Genomic DNA, 22,370 nt, shown 5'->3' on the forward strand with positions numbered 1-22,370 from the left:
ATACAAGTCAACTTTGAGTTCTGTATTTGTGTCCTAATGAATAAGCTAACTGAAATGCAGGACATTTCAGACCAACTTTCATGGGAGAGTTCTCAGTAAACGGGGTCTGAGGAGCTAAGTAACTGAAGAGTCATTCAGAATTCCTGTTTCCAAGGCTTCGGACGTCATGAAAAATGGCAGCCACCTCTCAGCAGGAAAAATAACTGCACCTTTTCTTGTTGATTATATTTGTACCATCTTACCTATTGCTGCATAACAAGTCATCCTATTAACACTTGTTCACTTTCCTCACAGATAAGCCACTTTTTCAGGACTCGGGGGACCGCTCATCTCTACTCCATGTATGTCATGGGAGTGGCCCAGCTGGCACTAAAGCATCCCCTTCTAAAATGGCCTGTTCACTCAGTGCCTGCCCTTCTAAAATGGCCTGTTCACTCAGTGCCTGCCCTTCTAAAATGGCCTGTTCACTCAGTGCCTGTCCATTAGTTTTCTCACAGCATAGCAACATAACTTTCAGTTTCATAGCAATTAATTTTCTTCCTGTTCCTATTTTAGGAGCAGGAAGCAGACATCTTCAGTCCTAGCCCAGAAACTGGCTGAGTTATTTCCACTATATTTTATAGGGTAAAACAGACATTGAGCCAACCGAGACTCAAAGTGAGGGGACATAAATGCTCATGTCTCAGTACAAAGAGTGTTCAGAATCTGTGGCGATGTTTAAATCTGTTATACCCTCCATCTCCAGAGCAGACAAATGTAACATCAAGTAGCTTCCTGCATCCCCAATTTGTGCTCGCCAGATATATGCACTTTCAGAAATTCTGTTTCCTCGATGTTATTTCTGAATTTCTACCTAACATGTTTATGCTGTGATTTCTTGGCTTTTCAGTTTTAGACATTAAATTTAGACATCATTTTAAAATAATTAGACCTATAATCCCCACCTTTTTTCCCCATGGACATGTCTGTTTGGAAACCCTCTGTACTGCTCTAATCTGGGCTGTCTAGACAGATGATAACATGAACAAGGTGGCATTTTGAGGAATGTGAAAATTAAAACACATTCCAACTTCTAGTTAATAAGCTAAATGTTCTTAATTAAACTATCTCAGGAATGTCCTACACATATTCTCAGAAGAGTTTTTTTCTGTCCTTTTATTGGCTATCAGTTCAGTTCAATCGCTCAGTTGTGTCTGACTATTTGCAACCCCACAGACTGCAACATGCCAGGCCTCCCTGTCTATCACCAACTCTCAGAGTTTACTCAAACTCATGTGCATTGAGTCAGTGATGCCATCCAACCATCTCATCCTCTGTCATCCCCTTCTCCTCCTACCTTCAACCTTTCCCAGCATCAGGGTCTTTTCACATGAGTCAGCTCTTCACATCAGATGTCCAAAGTACTGGAGTTTCAGCTTCAGCATCACTCCTTCCAATGAATATTCAGAACTGATTTCCTTCAGGATTGACTAGTTGGATCTCCTTGTAGCCCAAGGGACTCTCAAGAGTCTTTTCCAACACCATAGTTCAAAAGCATCAATTCTTCAGTGCTCAGCTTTCTTTATAGTCCAACTCTCACATCCATACACAACTACTGGCAAAACCATAGCCTTGACTAGACGGACCTTTGTTTGCAAAGTAATGTCTCTGCTTTTTAATATGCTGTCTAGGTTAGTCATAACTTTTCTCCCAGGAGTAAGCGTCTTTTTAATCTCAGGGCTGCAGTCACCATCTACAGTGATTTTGGAGCCCAAAATAAGTCTGCCACTGTTTCTACTGTTTCTCCATCTATTTGCCATGAAGTGATGGGACCGGATGCCACAATCTTTATTTTCTGAATGTTGAGCTTTAAGCTGACATTTTCACTCTCCTCTTTCACTTTCATCACATGGCTCTTTAGTTCTTTCTTTCTGCCATAAGAGTGGTATCATCTACATATCTGAGGTTATTGATATTTCTCTCAGCAGTCTTGTTTCCGACTTGTGCTTATTCCAGCCAGTGTATTCTGCTTGTAAGTTAAATAAGCAGGGTGACAATATACAGCCTTGACGTACTCCTTTTCCTATTTGGAACCAGTCTGTTGTTCCGTGTCCAGTTCTAACTGTTGCTTCCTGACCTGCACACAGATTCCTCAACAGGCAGGTCAGGTGGTCTGGTATTCCCATCACTTGAAGAATTTTCTAGAGTTTGTGATCTTCACAGTCAACGGCTTTGGCATAGTCAATAAAGCAGAAATAGATGTTTTTCTGGAACTCCCTTGCTTTTTTGATGATCCAGCAGATATTGGCAATTTGATCTCTGGTTCCTCTGCCTTTTCTAAAACCAGCTTGAACATCTGGAAGTTCACAGTTCATGTATTGTTGAAACCTGGCTTGGAAAATTTTGAGCATTGCTTTACTAGCATGTGAGATGAGTGCAATTGTGTGGTAGTTTGAACATTCTTTGGCATTGCCTTTCTTTGGGATTGGAATGAAAACGGACCTTTTCCAGTCCTGTGGCCACTGCTGAGTTTTCCAAATTTGCTGGCATACTGTCTGCAGCACTTTCACAGCATCATCTTTCAGGATTTGAAATAGCTCAACTGGAATTCCATCACCTCCACTAGCTTTGTTCATAGTGATGCTTCCTAAGGCCCACTTGAGTTCACATTTCAGGATTTCTGGCTCTAGGTGAGTGATCACACCATCGTGATTATCTGGGCTGTGAAGATCTTTTTTGTACAGTTCTGTTTATTCTTGCCACCTCTTCGAAATATCTTCTGCTTCCATTAGGTCCATACCATTTCTGTACTTTATTGAGCCCATATTTGGATGAAAAGTCCTCTTGCTATCTCTAATTGTCTTGAAGAGATCTCTAGTCTTTCCTATTCTATTATTTTCCTCTATTTCTTTGTACTGATCACTGAGGAAGGCTTTCTTATCTCTCCTTGCTATTCTTTGGAACTCTGCATTCAAATGGGTATATCTTTCCTTTTCTCCTTTGCTTTTTGCTTCTCTTCGCAGCTATTTGTAAGACCTCCTTAGAAAGCCATTTTGCTTTTTTGCATTTCTATTTTTGGGGGATGGTCTTGGTCCCTGTCTCTTGTACAATGTCACGAACCTCCATCCATTGTTCATCAGGCACTCTTGTCTACCAGATCTAATCCCTGAAATCTGTTTCTCACTTCCAGTGTATAATCATTAAGGATTTGCTTTAGGTCATACTTGAATGGTCTAGTGGTTTTTCCTACTTTCTTCAACTTAAATCTGAATTTGGCAATAAAGAGTTCATGATCTGAACCACAGTCAGCTCCAGGTCTTGTTTTTGCTGACTGTATAGAGCTTCTCCATATTTGGCTGCAAAGAATATAATCAGTCTGATTTCAGTGTCGTCCATCTGGTGATGTCCATATGTAGTCTTGTGTTGTTGGAGGAGGGTGTTTGCTATGACCAGTGCGTTCTCTTGGCAGAACTCTATTAGCCTTTGCCCTGCTTCATTCTGTACTCCAAGGCCAAATTTGCCTGTTACTCCAGGTGTTTCTTGACTTCCTGCTTTTGCATTCCAGTCCCCTATAATGAAAAGGACATCTTTTTTGGGTGTTAGTTCTAGAAGGTCTTGTAGGTCTTTGTAGAACCGTTCAGCTTTTTCAGCATTACTGGTCGGGGTATAGACTTGGATTACTGTGGTGTTGAATGGTTTGCCTTGGAAATGAACAGGGATCATTCTGTTGTTTTTGCAACTGCATCCAAGTACTGCATTTCAGGCTGTTGTTGACTATGATGGCTACTTCATTTCTTCTGTGGACTCTTGCCCACAGAAATAGATATAATGGTCATCTGAGTTAAATTCACCCATTCCAGTCCATTTTAATTCGCGGATTCCTGACTGTTGACATTCAAGCTTGTCATCTCCTGTTTGACCACTTCCAGTTTGCCCTGATTCATGGAACTAACATTTCAGAATCCTATGCAATATTGCTCTTTACAGCATCTGACCTTGCTTCCATCACCAGTCACACCCACAACTGGGTGTTGTTTTTGCTCTGGCTCCATCCCTTCATTCTTTCTGGAGTTATTTCTCCACTCTTCTACAGTAGCATGTTTGGCACCTAGCGACCTGGGGAGTTCACCTTTGAGTGTCCTATCTTTTTGCCTTTTCATACTTTTCATGAGGTTCTCAAGGCAAGAATACTGAAGTGGTTTGCCATTCCCTTCTCCAGTGGCCCACATTTTGTCAGAACTCTCCACCATGACCTGTCCATCTTGGGTGGCCTTACATGGCATGGCTCATAGTTTCACTGAGTTAGACAAGGCTGTGGTCCATGTGATTAGATTGGTTAGTTTTCTGTGCTTGTGGATTTCAGTCTGTCTGCCCTCTGATGTAAAATGATAAGAGGCTTATGGAAGCTTCCTGGTGGGAGAGACTGACTGAAGGGGAAACTGGGTTTTGTTCTGATTGGCGGGGCCATGCTCAGTAAATCGTTAATCCAATTTTCTGTTGATGGAGGAGCTGGGTTTTATCTGATGGAGCTGTGTTTCCTCCCTGCTATCTACCTGGAGCCAAACTATGGTTGTGGTAATGCAGATAATGGTGACCTCCCTCAAAAGATCCCATGCGTGTACTGCTACAATCAGTGCCCCTAACCCTGCAGCAGGCCACCACCGACCCATGCCTCCACTGGAGACTTCTGGACACCCACAGGCAAGTCCAGGATATATTATTGGCTATACTAAGCAGTTATACCAACCAGTAATGCTGAAGAAGCTGAAGTTGAATGGTTCTATGAAGACCTACAAGACCTTTTAGAACTAAAACCCAAAAAGATGTCCTTTTCATTATAGGGGACTGGAATGCAAAAGTAGGAAGTCATGAAACACCTGGAGTAACAGGCAAATTTGGCCTTAGAATGTGGAAAGAAGCAGGGCAAAGACTAATAGAGTTTTGCCAAGAAAATGCACTGGTAATAGCAAACACCCTCTTCCAACAACACAAGAGAAGACTCTATACGTGGACATCACTAGATAGTCAATACTGAAATCAGATTGATTATATTCTTTGCAGCCAAAGATGGAGAAGCTCTATACAGTCAACAAAAACAAGACCAGGAGCTGACTGTGGCTCAGATCATGAACTCCTTATTACCAAATTCAGACTTAAATTGAAGATAGTAGGGAAAACCACTAGACCATTCAGGTATGACCTAAATCAAATTCCTTATGATTATACAGTAGAAGTGTGAAATAGATTTAAGGGCCTAGATCTGATAGATAGAGTGCCTGATGAACTATGGAAAGAGGTTCGTGACATTATACAGGAGACAGGGATCAAGACCATCCCATGGAAAAGAAATGCAAAAAAGCAAAATGGCTTTCTGAGGAGGCCTTACAAATAGCTGTGAAAAGAAGAGAAGTGAAAAGCAAAGGAGAAAAGGAAAGATATAAGCATCTGAATGCAGAGTTCCAAAGAATAGCAGGAAGAGATAAGAAAGCCTTCTTCAGCGATCAATGCAAAGAAAGAGAGGAAAACAACAGAATGGGAGAGACTAGAGATCTCTTCAAGAAAATCAGAGATACCAAGGGAACATTTCATGCAAAGATGGGCTCAATAAAGGACAGAAATGGTATGGACCTAACAGAAGCAGAAGATATTAAGAAGAGGTGGCAAGAATACACAGAAGAACTGTACAAAAGAGATCTTCACGACCCGGATAATCACGATGGTGTGATCACTCATCTAGAGCCAGACATCCTGGAATGTGAAGTCAAGTGGGCCTTAGAAAGCATCACTTTGAACAAAGCTAGTGGAGGTGATGGAATTCCAATTGAGCTATTTCAAATCCTGAAAGATGATGCTGTGAAAGTGCTGCAGTCAATATGCCAGCAAATTTAGAAAACTCAGCAGTGGCCACAGGACTGGAAAAGGTCAGTTTTCATTCCAATCGTGAAGAAAGGCAATGCCAAAGAATGCTCAAACTACCACACAATTGCACTCATCTCACATGCTAGTAAAGCAATGCTCAAAATTCTCCAAGCCAGGCTTCAGCAATACGTGAACCGTGAACTTACTGATGTTCAAGGTGGATTTACAAAAGGCAGAGGAAACAGATCAAATTGCCAACATCCACTGGATCATGGAAAAAGCATGGGAGTGCCAGAAAAACATCGATTTCTGCTTTATTGACTATGCCAAAGCCTTTGACTGTGTGGATCACAATAAACTGTGGAAAACTCTGAAAGAGATGGGAATACCAAACCACCTGACCTGCCTCTTGAGAAATCTGTATGCAGGTCAGGATGCAACAGTTAGAACTGGACATGAAACAACAGACTGGTTCCAAATAGGAAAAGGAGTATGTCAAGGCTGTATATTGTCACCCTGCTTATTTAACTTCTATGCAGAGTACATCATGAGAAATGCTGGGCTGGAAGAAGCACAAACTGGAATTAAGATTGCCGGGAGAAATATCAATAACCTCAGATATGCAGATGACACCACCCTTATGGCAGAAAGTGAAGAGGAGCTAGAAAGCCTCTTGATGAAAGTGAAAGAGGAGAGCGAAAAAGTTGGCTAAAGCTCAACATTCAGAAAACAAAGATCATGGCATCCGGTCCCATCACTTCATGGGAAATAGATGGGAAACAGTGGAAACAGTATCAGACTTTATTTTTTTGGGCTCCAGAATCACTGCAGATGTTTACTGCAGCCATGAAATTAAAAGATGCCTACTCCTTGGAAGAAAAGTTATGACCAACCTAGATAGCATATTCAAAAGCAGGGACATTACTTTGCCGACTAAGGTCCGTCTAGTCAAAGCTATGGTTTTTCCTGTGGTCATGTATGGATGTGAGAGTTGGATTGTGAAGAAGGTTGAGCACCGAAGAACTGATGCTTTTGAACTGTGGTGTTGGAGAAGACTCTTGAGAATCCCTTGGACTGCAAGGAGATCCAACCAGTCCATTCTGAAGATCAGCCCTGGGATTTCTTTGGAAGGAATGATGCTAAAGCTGAAACTCCAGTACTTTGGCCACCTCATGCGAAGAGTTGACTCATTGGAAAAGATTCTGATGCTGGGAGGGATTGGGGGTAGGAGGAAAAGGGGACGACTGAGGATGAGATGGCTGGATGGCAACACTGACTCAATGGACGTGAGTGTGAGTGAAGTCCGGGAGTTGGTGATGGACAGGGAGGCCTGGCGTGCTGTTCTTCATGGGGTTGCAAAGAGTCGGACACGACTGAGTGAGTGAACTGAACTGAAGCAGTTATACACTGAATAACTCTCAATTTGTCAAGGGCTGAAGTTTTCTTCATATTCTGGCTCAAGTGCTGAGATCAACTGTCCTTTGCATGGCTCTGGATTCCCTTTCATTTTTAATCAACATACCCATAGGGTGCTGGGGAGATTCAAAATATATAAGTAAGCAGATTAATAGGCAAATAATTTTGTTTTCCATACAGGAAACATTAAGATGCAATACTTATAACGCTGGTTGTCAGGCATTTTCTTCCTTTCTTGTTATATCTCTCTGTATGTTTGTTTACCATTATTTCTGCAGTACAATTCATGAGAACTCTGCAGGTGGCACTCAAGGAGAAAGGAAAGGTTTCCGTGAACTGCACTGACCTCTAGTGCTTCAGCTCCTCTCCGACTGTTCTGTGGCCTCTGTATTTCCCTGCGATATTGGAGGGTCTCATCAGATAGGCAGGTCAAGAATTTTAGTGAGGAGTGTAATTATCGAGAATGTGTGTTAAAATGGGCTTCCAAGGTGGTGGTAGTGGTGAACAATCAGCCTGCCTATGCAGGAGATGCAAGAGACACAGGTTCCATCCCAGGGTAGGAAAGATCCCCGTAAGGAGGAAATGGTAACCCACTCCAGTATTCCTCTGCTTGAAAAATCCCATGAAAAGAGGAGCCTGGCAGACTACAGTCCATGGGGTGGCAAAGAGTTGCACAGACCTGAGCACATTCCACAGGAAGATTTTTACGGCCCATCTCAGAGACTTAACAAGCCTAGTCTTTGCTCCAGGACTCTGCATTTTTGCAGACTCCAAGGTGCTTTGGTGCAGGTCTCCATTACACTAAAAAAATATTGCCTTAATGTCTAGGCTTGCTTTCCTTAGTATCACCTAGTAAAGCAGCCTTGCCACTGCGCACTCATGGCTCCACACCGTAACTGAGGCCCTGGCGTTGCATTTGGTTTACCCGTGGGGAAATGGACATCTGTTCCGTGTACAGTCTGTCTGATGAAGGCAAACATCTTGTGGAACAACGCCTTGTCAAGATGCACAGCATGTTTCCTGTGTGCCTCTCCCAATCAGTCTCCGTTCTATAAAATGGTCGCGTCCTCCACCATTGCCCTAGCTGCTTTAAGAACGTAAGGTATAGCCGTCACGCCCGGGACTAGACCGCAAGCTTCACAGTGCACACCTAGGAAAGACGGGTGGGAGTGATTGGAGACCCACTTTGCCAATAGACGTCCGGCTTGTTGCTGGGTGTCAAATGCCGGGCTCTGATTGGCCGTGGCAAACCGGGACTCTTCCTCTTAGCCTCACGCTGTCTGGACATTGCATCACCCGGACAAGACGTAGACTCGTTTCTTTCAGAGCTACGCCGTTCTGGAGGCCGCTAAGGTACGCTCGGTCCTGCTCGTGGGGCCCCTCAGTTACTCCCTGTCCTGTCCGCGGGGCTCCTCAGGTCACCTTGTCCTGCCCACGGGCCCCTCAGATACGCCCCTTCCTGCCCACGGAGACCCACGGTCCCCTCTGGTTTACAAGAATTATTTTTAATGTTTATTGGGGGCCACGGGTTAGTACGTGCATATCCGTTTCCAAGGAAAAGACTGGGAGACGGTCTAAATGGGGCTGAAGAATCCAACTAGGTACCAATCCTGGCTCAGCGGTTCGACCCAGCGTTATAAACCTTGCAGGTTACCCAGCTTCAGCCTGGGATCCTGGTAACTAACACTTGAGCCATTGAGTGATTCAGAAAATTTGGTGTGATCGAGCTCACTGGAGAAGTTCAGAAGGTGGACGAAATTACTTGAAAGTCTAGGTATTCATAAGAACAAATCAAGTCTTCAGTCGTTCAGTCGTGTCTGACTCTTTGCGACCCTATGAATCGCAGCACGCCAGTCCTCCCTGTCCATCACCAACTCCCGGAGTTCACTCCAGACTCACGTCCGTAGAGTCAGTGATGCCATCCAGCCATCTCATCCTCTGTCGTCCCCTTCTCCTCCTGCCCGCAATCCCTCCAGCATCAGAGTCTTTTCCAGTGAGTCAGCTCTTCGCGTGAGGTGGCCAAAGTACTGTAGTTTCAGCTTTAGCATCTTAGGTTCCCAGAAATGAGCATGTATTGCTGGGTGTCTGGGATTAGAGGGAAGTAAGTAAGCGCGGCGTCTCCAGTCTAACAGTCTTTAACACAGTAATCCAAGGGCCCAGATGAGGATCAGTTGTTCGTTGGGAGAAGGCGGCTTCTCAGGAACTACAGTGGATTTGGCCCTGAAAATGAATAGTAACTGGAGGAGTAGGTGCAGAGGACTGTAGTGTAATGTATAGCAGGATTTTAGGTTGTGTGTGATTGAGGAGATGAGGAGTTGCTGTATTCAGTGTAGTTTTGTGTGAAGAACAAGTGGGAGACGATGCTTAACTTCCAGCCTTATGAATGATTTTCTTCTTTAGTGAAGTGGTGTTTGAAATGAATACATGAAGGAAGATGAGGTTTTTGTTTTTGTTTTTTTTTTTCAGGTCGGACAATATTAGTTTTTGCATTCATTCAGGAGTTGCAGAGAAGAAAGGCAGGATGAAACTAGAGGCAAAGCAGTTGATTTAGGGATTTTAGTAAATAAAATGAGCTTTTAAAAATTATTGGTAAAATAGTGGATAAAATATCCTTTTCATAAGTGATTATTAAAGAGTGAATTATAGGGAACAGGAGGCAGCTCAATGTAGACTGCACTCTAATTCTTTTTGGGAAGATGATTTAGTGACTGGGCAAAGGCAGTAAGAGTAGCATTTGTGGACAAAGAAGTAGTAATAGTTTACATAGATGGCAAGTGATTGCTGCGATTTCACTTAATCTTAAATTAGCATTGCGAGTATTTACAACCTTTATTTTACAGATGATATAATTGAAATTTAAAGGTTGTATAACTTTTCCTATAAGCCACATACTAAGTTGTGGCATCAAAACCGTCACATTCCAAAGCCAACCCTCTTAATCATTCTTGGCAAGAGGAGCCCATGGAGTGGGGATAGATTGGAAAATCAATTGGAAGGAGTATCACTAAGGATGCTGACAAAGGGATTCATTTACATATTTTTGAGCACCTATGCTGTGTAAGCACACAGTAAGACATAAAATAGAGGTTAGTGAAATGCTTTTGCCAGCAACAAATTTACAGTTGAATTGGAGAGAAATGTGATATAAATAAACCTTGATGTGTAGGAGAGGAACAGATGCTGGGGAGGGGGATATTTAATTTTGAAAAAGTTGGATTGGTAAATTCCCATAGAGCAGAGTACATTTATGCTAACTAGTGCTAGAGTACTTAAGAGAAAGGGCCTGATACTGGAAAGCAGTTATGTTAGCCAAAAGTCTTGTTTTTCAGCAGTGTCTAAGAATGTGATTTAGTTTGGAGCTTGAGTTTTTTAAGAGTAAAGAAAAGGTCAGGAGCAGGAATTGTAGGTAAGATCATGGTGCCCCAGAGAAAAGCCTGAACAGAAACCGCTGGGAGTAAGGAACCACTGGATATATATATATTTTTAATACAGAAATGGTACTTCTAGAACTTTTCCATTAGGAAGGTGGTGTGCAGGATATATAGTATTTATTTTTCTCTTGTTGTGTCTGACTCTTTGTGACCTCATGGACTGTAGCCCGCCAGGCTCCTCTGTCCATGGAATTCTCCAGGCAAGAATACTGGGGTGGGTAGCCGTTTCCTCCTCCAGGGGATCTTCCCTACCCAGGGATCAAACCTGGGTTTCCCATATTGCAGACAGATTCTTTACTTTCTGAGGCACCAGGGACACCTGATAAAGTTAATGACCTACTCAAAAATAATAAAAACCGAGTAATATGAAGTAAATAAAAATATGTTCCTTCACACTTTCCTCATTGTATCCTATTCTCTGGTGATAGCCATTGTTAAGTTGGGTGGGTAGCCTTCTAAATTAAGTACAGAATTGCTTAAACATAGACTTAGTATATATATGTAGATTTTCTAATCACTTGACAATAATATATTGCATATAGTATAAATTACTATCAGCAACTGTGACTCACTGTTTGTCAGTATGTTTAAGTAATATGTATGCTTACATATTTTGGTTTATTATTTTTACTGCCTGCATGGCATTGATGTACCATAATTTATTTTAGTCTATTACCTATTCATGGGTATTTAAATTATTTCCTGATATTTGGCTATAGAAGTGCTTCAGCTGATATCTTTGTACATATTTTACACATTTGTGTAAGTATATCTCTGGCTTGCTGCTGCTGCTGCTGCTTAGTCACTTCAGTCATGTCCGACTCTGTGCGACCCCATAGATGGCAGCGCATCAGGCTCCTCTGTCCCTGGGCTTCTCCAGGCCAGAATACTGGAGTGGGTTGCCATTTCCTTCTCCAGTGCCTGCCTCTCTGGCTTATATGTTAATAAGATAGAAGTTGTCTTTAAAAAGGCTGGTGGTGGACCCGCCACTGGGGTTAAATTTGACTTAATGTAACAAGTTATGAAGATCTGGGAATGAGGAAGATGGAATAGAGAATTAGACTTAGAAGTCAGACCCATGTAACTTGGTGATGTGTTGGATATGGGGATCATCTGGTTGTATTAAAGGTGACTCCGAAATTTCAGGTAATGGGAAGAAATAGTGGAACTACTAGAACAGTGATATTAAAAATGGGAGCAAGTGTGGTAAAGAAGATCATGAGATTTATTTTTAAATTTTTTGTGTGTGCTTTTCCAAGGTATGTTGAGATAAACACAAGTAAAGGTCAAGGAGTGTATCTAGAAATTACTGAACAGGATGTTGAGGCTAAAGAGGTCAGGAGTCATGGAATAGGGAAGATAGTGGAGATCTTGAATTATAGTTGAAAGGAAGAAGAGGAGATTGTTTCCCCGAGCATGACCTGGTAAGGTTAATCCCCCTCCTCTTTCTGCTCCCACTTTGACCCACAAGCCCTGTGGTTACTGGATGCTGTTGTGCAGGTACAGCTCTCCAGTGGATGTGAGGGGCTAGAGCAATCCTGTGATATATGCATGGGGGCTGTTTCTCCTCAGCAGCCGCCATAGCCCGGTCACTGATACATGAAACTTCCTGGAATAGTCAGTGCCATTACATGGGGTCTTTGTATTTGGCCTAATAATGCTGTGGTTCTTAATCTCTGGAGATGCAGAGGCTCACTGGAAATTTTATAAAACTTTAAAGCCATCTTCACAGAAAGCTTAACTCTCATTTTCTTTAAAAAAAAAAAAAAAAGAAAAATGTTTAGATAAAATAACAGAACAGTTTAAGAGAAGGACTTAAATTTTGATGTGCATGCTAATTCACTCAGATCTTGTTAAAATGTAGATTTGGACTCCTTAATCTGAGGAAGGGCTGGTGAGTCTACTCCGGTCAGCTTTTATAGATGCTAGAATAATAGGACCAGCCTTACAAGCATGAAGAGTGACTGACATAAATGTGTTGATACCTGAAGATCTGTTAGTCTTCAGATATAACGTCTTTAAGTTTCAACTTGTCTCTAATAAGGTTGTCACTGATCCAGTAGGACTCCTACATCAGTAAATGCACAGACTTTAATGCCTCTCTCCATCCTGGAAAATCCCAAGGACGGAGGAGCCTGGTGGGCTGCAGTTCATGGGGTCTCGAAGAGTCGGACACGACTGAGCGACTTCACTTTCACTTTTCACTTTCATGCATTGGAGAAGGGAATGGCAACCCACTCCAGTGTTCTTGCCTGGAGAATCCCAGGGACAGGGGAACCTGGTGGGCTGCTGTCTATGGGGTTGCACAGAGTCGGACACGATTGAAGGGACTTAGCAGCAGCAGCAGCCATCCTGAAAGTCTGTGAATTATGACAAGAGCTGAAGATCCAAAATACCTTTCAACTTCTGTTTAATAATATTTAATGGCACACTCTGCGCTTCCCAGGTGGCACTACTAGTAAGTATGTATCCTGCCTGCCAATGCAGGATACATAAGAGATACAGGTTCAATCTCTGGGTTGGGAAGATTCCCCGGAGGAGGGCATGACAGCCCACTCCAGTATTCTTGCCTGGAGAATCCCATCAACAGAGGAGCCTGGCAGGCTACAGTCCATAGGGTTGCACAGAGTTGGACGTGACTAAAGCGATTTAGCACACACACACACACACACACACACACACACGCATGCGAATGGCTTACTCTAATCAGAAAATGGATAGTTGAGTTAAATGGCACACATGTTCTTTCCTTATTTTTTTTCCTATATAAAACTCAAAGGCACTCTCACATCTCAAAAATGAATGAAGGAGAGACAAAAGGAGAAATACTGCTTGTAACAAACTTTACAAACAACTTTTTCTAATGTTAAAAATATTAATTAAACAGATCACTGATTTCCGTGTGTGACTCAGACCTCTGTGGCATAAATCTCATTTTCTATAGATTTTCACTTATGTGCAAAATCAATATCCTTTTGACTTTTTAATCCCTCGTCTGGCTGCCAGGAAGCTGATAGTCATATTTTGAATCAGTGTTGCTAATTTAGACCAAGGATCTGCATGATTTAAATTTTCCCTGGTCTTGAATTTCCATATAATTTTAATTAGATTCCCTAATTTTATTTTTAATCAGTTTGTGTATTTGCCATTTCATGGTTAGTCCTTTAGTTCTGTCAAATAAAATAGAATAAAAACCAAATCATAAAACCAAGCCATAAAAATAATTATACATCATGATCAAGTAGAGTTTATTCCAAGTATACAAGGCTGGTTCAATATTAAAAAATTAATTAACATAGTCCATCAAGCCAACAGACGAGAAAATCATACAGTCCTACAGAGAGATGCAGGAAATGCACTTGACCTACTGATTTTAAGCACTCAGAAAAATAGGACTAGAATGGAATTTCCTGAATTGGACAAGTGACATCTCAAAAATCTACAAATAACATCATACTTAGGGTGAGAAACTATGTACTTTCCCACTAAGATCAGGAAGAACACAAACAGTTCTCTCTCACCACTGCTATACAACATAGCAGTAAAGACAATTCAGTAAAGGAAGGACAGTGTTTTCAACAAATAAATGGTGCTGAAACAACTGGTCATCCATATACAAAATAATTAATCTAGACATATACTTTACATACTTCACAAATTAACTCAAATGGATAACAGATATAAAAATAAAATGTAAGCCTGAGCAATTTGTAGGCGATAATATAAAGAAAATACTTCTATTTCTTCTCTTAAAAAAAAAAAAGGAATTCTTACAATTTAGCAGTAGAAAGACAGCCCAATTAAACATTAGGCAAAAGATGAATAGACACTTCTCCAAAGAAGGTATAAAATGACCAAAAAACTCAGCATCACTAATCATTAGGGAAATGGAAATCAAAAGCACAGTGAGATACTACTTCATACCACCTAGGATTTCCTATAATCCAAAGATGGACAATAAGGAGTGAAGATGTAGAAAAACTGGAATCTTACTCTCTTCTAGGACAATGTAAAATGACACCGCAGCTTTGGAACGCATTTTGGCAGTTTCTCAAAAAGTTGAATGTGGTTACCATAACCCAGCAGTTTCACTCCTAGGTATTTACCTAAGAGCTGAAAACTTATGTCCACATAAAAATTGCCCTGTCCAAAAGTGAAAACAATGCTAATGTCCATGGACTGAGGAATTAATAAAGAAAAAGTGTCATATCTGTAAAATGAATTATTATTCAGCCATAAATGAAAAATGAAGTATGAGTATATGTTACAAGATGGATGAACCTTGAAAACATAATTCTAAGTAAAAGAAGCCAGATCCAGTAGTCTGTGTATACGTAATTTCATTTATGTGAAATGTCCAAAATAGGAAGATCTAGAAAGGAGGCAGAACAGTCACCAGAAGTCTAGTGAAGAAGAGGATGGAGAATGACTGCTAATGTGTACATTAGCCTTTTTTTGAAGGCCGAAGAGGGAATAGTGATGAAATGTTTTGAAATTAGAGAGTGGTGGTGGTTGCACAGTCTTGTGTATATACTTTAAAAAGAAAAAGGTAAAAGTGAATTGTACACTTTAAAAGGGTGAACTTGATGGTATATAAACTTTACCTTTAAAAAGTTTAAAGTACCATGTAGTATCATGGCTAGTGATAGGAACATTCATTTTAAAGTATGGTATTCTGTTATTCCTAGATTTCTCCTTTGAGAATAAAAAATTTTATTTCTCTTGCAGTGACAAAAATGGTTCAACAAGTTCCAGAAAATATCAATTTTCCTGCTGAAGAAGAGAAAATCTTGCAGTTTTGGTCTGACTTTAATTGTTTCCAAGAATGCTTAAAGCAATCAAAACATAGGCCAAAGTATGTGAATTTCTTTGGTAAAGGTATAGGCTAAAAATAATCATTTCTCAGAATCTCCTACCTCTTTATATATCTCAGTAGTAGATACATGTTGAATGAATGAGGTCTTAATTACTAGAGGTAGATTCAGTTTGTTAAAGAGGTCTTCCAGATAGTTTATATATCAAGTCTCTTCCTTTCCACTTTTCTTATTATCACCATTCTCATTTAAGCATTTAGACAAGTAGTGTAGTAGCTTCCTATTGGGGTTCTTCCTACCTCTATTCTTCATTCACCTAAAAACTAGTCTTTTCTTTAATTACTGTTTCTATCATGTATCACTTCTGCTCAAAAAACCTTATAATAGGTGTTTTTTGCCCAGTTTTACAGATGATCTAAATTATGATCAGGATGAATAATTTCCTTTAGCTCATAGAACTAATAAATGAAGAATGGATGGTCTAATGCAGGTCTCTCCAAATGGTCATAATTAGCCTTTTTGAATGCAAGGCCTCCAGGAGATACCTAATGAGTTGTGTCTGAGTTTCCTAGCCTTGCAGCTTTTCTTCTCCCCAAAGACTGTACTGTTACAGGAGCTGTCTATAATAAAATTCTGTCTTAATTTTTGCTGTCTATTTTAAAGTAACAACAAATTTTTCTTACCTCTTAGATTTACCTTCTATGATGGGCCTCCTTTTGCAACTGGACTGCCTCACTATGGACATATACTTGCAGGGACAATTAAAGATATAGTTACAAGATATGCTCACCAGAGTGGGTTTCACGTTGACAGAAGATTTGGTTGGGATTGTCATGGTTTACCTGTGGTATGTTTGAGTCATCAGCCGTATTATGTTCTGATATTTTAAAATAAGCATTATATTTCTATATATAATATGTTAAAATATGAATTTTTGCTATAATCAGATATTCTTCAACTTTATGTACAGTTCATTTTCTCTATAGATTTTCTGAGAACTAATTTTTTTAAATCCCTTTTATTTCTTGCTTTGTTGAATTGCATTTATTTCATAGGACAGGGATATTAACAATCTTACTGCAAATTTTCAGGAATATGAAATTGATAAGACCCTGGGAATCAGAGGACCAGAGGATGTAGCCAAATTGGGGATTGCAGAGTATAACAGTCAGTGCCGAGCAATTGTGATGCGATACTCTGCTGAATGGAAGGTATAGTTGGTTGTTTTAAGTAGAATTTTTTTAAAAAACTAGTTTTTAAAGGGGAGTTGAAATACTTTATGATTGTTTGTGCTTTTTATGACATGCACCCAAAGTTGACTGTCCTCTTTAAAGGACTGTTTAGCTTCCATCTTCAACTTTATTACCTAAACTGTTAAGCTGAGCCCTTTCTTTTCTGATTTCTATGTTCCTGATCTTCCAAATTTAATCTCCTACCTACCCACAGTGTATGACAGGAATCATGCTGTCCTAGCAAACAGATTAACTTGAATGTTGCAGTTTTAAAATTCAGATGTTAAAAATGATTCACATTTGGACTCCTTATGTTAGCTTGATGCCCATCTTGCTCACTGCTTTTCTAGTCATAGACCTCCCACAGCTGATACGTTTAAGTATAACTGTCAAGTCTGGCAGAGTGTTGTCTTCTCTTAATTCTGATGGGCTTAGAAACAAAGGTCTTCAACTTCCCCTTTCCTCCCTGCCTCTCAGATTGTTGTACAACTGTACAGATACCTGTACAATTCAAAAACATGTCTGGCTTTTATTTTTTCCCATATTCATGATCTTACCACTTTTTCAAATTTGCTGTTCCTGCCAGTGGTATCAGTCTTCTAGACTTCAAACTTTAGTCATCATGACATGTTCAAATGTCAAATTCGAGCAAACCTTTCTTAATATCTCTTATCTAGACATTTCTTTCCATTCCTACAGCCTCGTCTTTCAGCCACCATTATCTTCATTTCTATAACAATCTAATAATTGGTCTCTTGCTCATGTTCTTTCCACTTACCTTGCCAAGTTATTTCTCTCAAGACTATTGTGCTCTTTCTGTTCAAAACTTATTTTTATTGTTTAATGAAATTTGATTTCACCAACCTAAAAATCAAAGCTCCTTAATTTTCTCCTAACCTAACTTTCCTGAATCTACCTTTATTGCCTGGTCACTAGTAGGAAAAAGTCCTGATGATTGTAATATACATGTGGGCTTCCTTTTTCCCCCAAAAAATAGTATAAAGAGCATCTATACCAATCACCCCAGAGAAGGCAATGGCACCCCACTCCAGTACTCTTACCTGGAAAATCCCATGGACAGAGGAGCCTGGTAGGCTGCAGTCCATGGAGTTGCAAAGAGTCGGACACGACTGAGTGACTTCACTTTGACTTTTCACTTTCATGCATTGGAGAAGGAAATGGCAGCCCACTCTAGTGTTCTTGCCTGGAGAATCCCAGGGATGGCGGAGCCTGGTGGGCTGCCGTCTGTGGGGTCGCACAGAATCAGACACTACAAGCGACTTAGCAGCAGCAGCAGCATACCAATCACCCACTTCCCAAAAGCTAACACCTTTAATGACTATGGTATAATTATCAAAATCAGGAAATTAACATTGATATAATATTATACACCTATTCAGATTTAACCAGTTGTCTGCTAACTCTTATTTCTGATGCAAGATCCAGTCTAGGAATACAGATTTCATTTAGTTGTTGTATTTCTGCAGTCTCCTTCAATCTGGAACATTCCTTCAATCTTTTGTCTTCATGACCTTGTCTCTTTTAAAGAATACAGAAATTCCCTCAATGTCTGTTATTTCCTCATGATTCAGTTTAGGTTATACTGTTTTGGCAAAAATGCCTAAGAAGTAACATCAAGCCCTCTTAGACTGTCATACCAGAAGGCACGCAGTGCTGATATGTCTCATTGGCATTGTTGATGTTCACTAAGGCGATTCGGTGAAATTTCTCCATTGTCAAGTTTCAGGTTTTCCTTTGTAATTACTAAGTACCCTGTTTCTTGATTCTGTGAAATTTCTCCATTGTCAAGTTTCAGGTTTTCCTTTGTAATTACTAAGTACCCTGTTTCTTATCATATTGCTGCTGCTAAGTCGCTTCAGTCATGTCCGACTCTGTGACCCCATAGACGGCAGCCCACCAGGCTCCCCCGTCCCTGGGATTCTCCAGGCAAGAACACTGGAGTGGGTTGCCATTTCCTTCTCCAATGCATGAAAGTGAAAAGTGAAAGTGAAGTCGCTCAGTCGTGCCTGACTCTTAGCGACCCCATGGACTGCAGCCTGCCAGGCTCCTCCATCCATAGGATTTTCCAGGCAAGAGTTACTGGAGTGGGTTGCCATTGCCTTCTCCTCTTATCATACTATGACTCATTAATTTTAGCAACCATTTATGATTCATGCCAGCAACAGTTAGATCTGCAGTGTTTGACATTTGGTAGCTTTGGTAGACTTTTATGTGTTGTTTACAATATAGATTTACTTGAACCATTGATTGTTCTTCCAGAATCATCATATATAATGATAATTGCTATGTAGTAACATGTTGTCTAAAAACTCTAATATTCCTATTTTTTTATTTATTTTTTATTTTTTATTTTTTTATTCCTATTTTTTTAATATTCACATGTTTTAAGTCTACTATTACCAGACTTGGCCGATGGATTGACTTTGACAATGACTACAAAACTCTGTATCCACAATTCATGGAATCTGTCTGGTAAGTTTATTTGATGGTATAAATATAATAACTGTGTTATTGTATTAGTTAGTAGAGAGATGCTCTAGTATGAATCAGCTTGTTTCATAGTTACCTGAAATCTTTGGGAATTGATTTGTTTTTTCTTTGTTTTTTAAAGACTTAATTTTGCTGTGAACCTAAAAATGCTCTAAAAAGATAAAAAGAGGAAGATATAGACATTTCCCACATACTTTGTGCCTCCACACATACAGAGCCTCCTCTATTGTCAACATCCCCCACCAGAGTGGTACATTTGTTACAATTTATGAACCTGTATTGACAGGTCACAATCAACTGAAGTCCAGAGTTTCCATTAGGGTTCCCTCTTCTTGTACATTCTTTGGATTTGGACAGATAATGTGATGACATACTTCCATAATTCTGATATCATACAGAGTATTTATATTCCCTGAAATTCTACAGTACTATTCATTCCTTCTACCCCTAAATTTATTTTTGAATTCAGTATATTTTAGATTCTAAGAAGGTATTAATGATACTTGAATTTTTGATGTGTACTTGAATTTTTTACTGAGAGAAATTATACATGCAGTCATTGTTTCCTAACAGATTCAAAATTAATTTTGTTTCCTTTAACTGTAAATAGAATTGTTGCAATGCCAGTTTTGATAGGTAATTTAACTTGAGCTTCCTATAGTAGTCTGAGAATCATTACATATCATTAGTTGGCAAACAATTATCATGGCTACAAAATGCCCTGTGTACATAACTCAGACCTTGAGGAAGTCGTACTTTTGTTAAGTTATGTATAATTACCGGTGAGTTGCAGAGATCTTTTGTAGGATTCTCTTTTTTTGGCCCTGCACTGAAGTGCTTTGCTTCTTCCTGTCTTCCTGATTACATTTCTATTAGTCAAGATCTGTTGCAAATGCTTGGCACATGTCCTTTGAGGAGCTAGATATCTAGGGCAGTTCTCAGACCCTCTGACTCTAATGTACCCCTGTGAGTGCATCTCCAGACCCATATATCCAAGGGTGGAAGTTGATTAAATACTCTGACAAGGCAAGGACTTTGGACAGGAACTTTCTTCCTGTTTCACTGACTAGCTGGAGTTCTCACGACTAGTGCAAGGTTTCTGTTAAATATCTGAGAAAGAAGGTATTCTTTATGCTCTAGATCAGCATTTAAGTATTTAGCACTTAAATGTGGTTAGTATGACTGAGAAACTGAATTTCTAATTTTAATAAATTTAAATGAGCACATGTGGCTAGTGCTACCACACTGCTAGTGCTACCGCAGCTTTACATCGTATTCTTTATTTACATTAAAACATATTTCAGTCAGGGGAAAATCATTCAAAGCCTCTTAGTATTAGAATGTTAGTTATTCCTGAGGAACGTGTTGGCATATAAATAAGGCACATAAACCTAGTGTGAACATAAAAATAATAATAGGTGATACATTTAAAATGATAATGTTAATGATGATAATTTAGATTGAGTTGGTACTTTTGAGTATATATAAAGTACTTCCATATCAATTTTTCCAGATGATTCAGAAAGTCTTGTGAATTGGGGTTAGACCCTGTTGGAGGTAAAGGCAAGTGATTGTGATTTGTCTGAGATCACTCAGTGAGTTATATGGCTCTTAGGTTTGAATCTGGATCTTAATGATATCAAATCTGACAGTTCTTCTGGTCTCCTGTGAATGTACTTGAATCAGAATATATAATTTAATTTAAAGTTTAAACTTGGGAAATGTGCTACAAGACACCAGGCTTTCAGACTTTATTCAAAGTCAAGGATTACCATGAAAATTTGTGCACAGTTTTTTCACAAAAATGTATTTTAGCATATGGGAGAGAATTTGATTCATTTATTGTTCTGAGTACTTAGGACTCAAACTACAAAAGTGGGTTAATAAAGGCAGAATTAAGTAAGGATTCCCACCAAATGGATTCTTGTATCCATCCGGGAAAGGTGACTGGTCACCACAGGAGAACCTGGGATGACTGGTATGCAGTGTCTTGGTGCACTTAGCATAATGCAACATGTTTAAGTGTTTAATAAACATTCTTGACTGACTATAGGAGAGATATCTGGTTCTAATCCCAATTATTTCTACTTAAGCCTTTGTAAAACTGTCCGTTATAGTGAAATTTAAACAATACACCAGAAAAGTATGAATAAAAACAAAAAAAACCTAAAATCCCAACTGTAAGTTAATACATTGGTGGAAACCTATTTTTTTTAGCATCTCTAAAAATATAAATATGTATACTGATATGTATAGTTTTACATAATTGGTACCTCATTGTACAATATGGTGTCAGTTGCTTTTCTCAGTCAACATCAAGTCATGAGCATCTTTCTGTGTCAGCAGATACTAGCACTTTGAATGTCTACGTTGTTGTTGTTTAGTCGCTAAGTGGTGTCTGACTCTTTGCAACCCCATTGATTGTAGCCTGCCAGGCTCCTATGTCCATGGGATTCACCAGGCAAGAATACAGGAGTGGATTATTATTTCCCTCTCCAGGTTTAATGTCTACATAAAATCTCATTATACTGATCTGTTATAATTTACCAGCTATTCACCAGTTGAGAGGCATGTGTTTCTATGTCTTTGCCTGTCCGATACTCTGCAAATGGAAACTAGACTGGCATAAATGTTTGTATTTGGGAAAACAGTGTTTTTTTGATGTAGATTTTGAAAAATTCTTTCTCTTTACTTGCCAGGTGGATCTTCAAACAACTCTATGATAAAGGGCTTGTTTATAGAGGTGTGAAAGTCATGCCCTTTTCCACTGCATGCAATACTCCACTCTCCAACTTTGAATCTCACCAGAATTACAAGGTATGTGAGATGGCATTGGACATTAAGTTATGTAATCAGAAGTTAAATGGTTGTGATGATCATGGTAACCTAGTCCCAGTGTGGAACGTTAAGCCTGGGGAGAGATGTAAATTATGTATTTTAATGTGATGTGCACACGTGTGCTCTTAGTTTTGTCTTACTCTTTGCGACCTCATGGACTGTGGCCTGCCAGGCTCCTCTGTTCATGGAATTTTCCAGGCAAAAATATTGGAGTGGGTTTCCATTTCCCTCTCCAGGGGATCTTCCCACTTAGGGATCAAGCCCATATCTCTTGCTTCTCCTGCATTGGC

General features: G+C 39.8%; 1 protein-coding gene and 1 non-coding gene across 3 annotated transcripts in view; both read left to right on the top strand.

Moving 5' to 3' along the window:
• Positions 1-8,516: 8,516 nt before the first annotated feature.
• IARS1 (isoleucyl-tRNA synthetase 1) overlaps positions 8,517-22,370 on the top strand; it is a 77,470-nt gene continuing 63,616 nt past the window's right edge. For both annotated transcript variants that reach the window (XM_012116190.3, XM_060409044.1), the window contains exons 1-6: positions 8,517-8,607; positions 15,414-15,540; positions 16,190-16,346; positions 16,591-16,710; positions 19,142-19,224; positions 21,942-22,059. In XM_012116190.3, the coding sequence (XP_011971580.1) occupies positions 15,422-15,540; positions 16,190-16,346; positions 16,591-16,710; positions 19,142-19,224; positions 21,942-22,059 (597 nt within the window). In that variant the 5' untranslated portion in view covers positions 8,517-8,607; positions 15,414-15,421. The remainder of the gene's footprint in view (positions 8,608-15,413; positions 15,541-16,189; positions 16,347-16,590; positions 16,711-19,141; positions 19,225-21,941; positions 22,060-22,370) is intronic.
• On the top strand, positions 12,156-12,288 carry LOC114113442 (small nucleolar RNA SNORA84). The gene has a single exon (XR_003588476.1). It is a non-coding gene; the product is annotated as a small nucleolar RNA SNORA84 (small nucleolar RNA).

Source organism: Ovis aries, chromosome 2 (genome assembly GCF_016772045.2).
Source record: "Ovis aries strain OAR_USU_Benz2616 breed Rambouillet chromosome 2, ARS-UI_Ramb_v3.0, whole genome shotgun sequence".
Taxonomy (NCBI): Eukaryota; Metazoa; Chordata; class Mammalia; order Artiodactyla; family Bovidae; genus Ovis; species Ovis aries.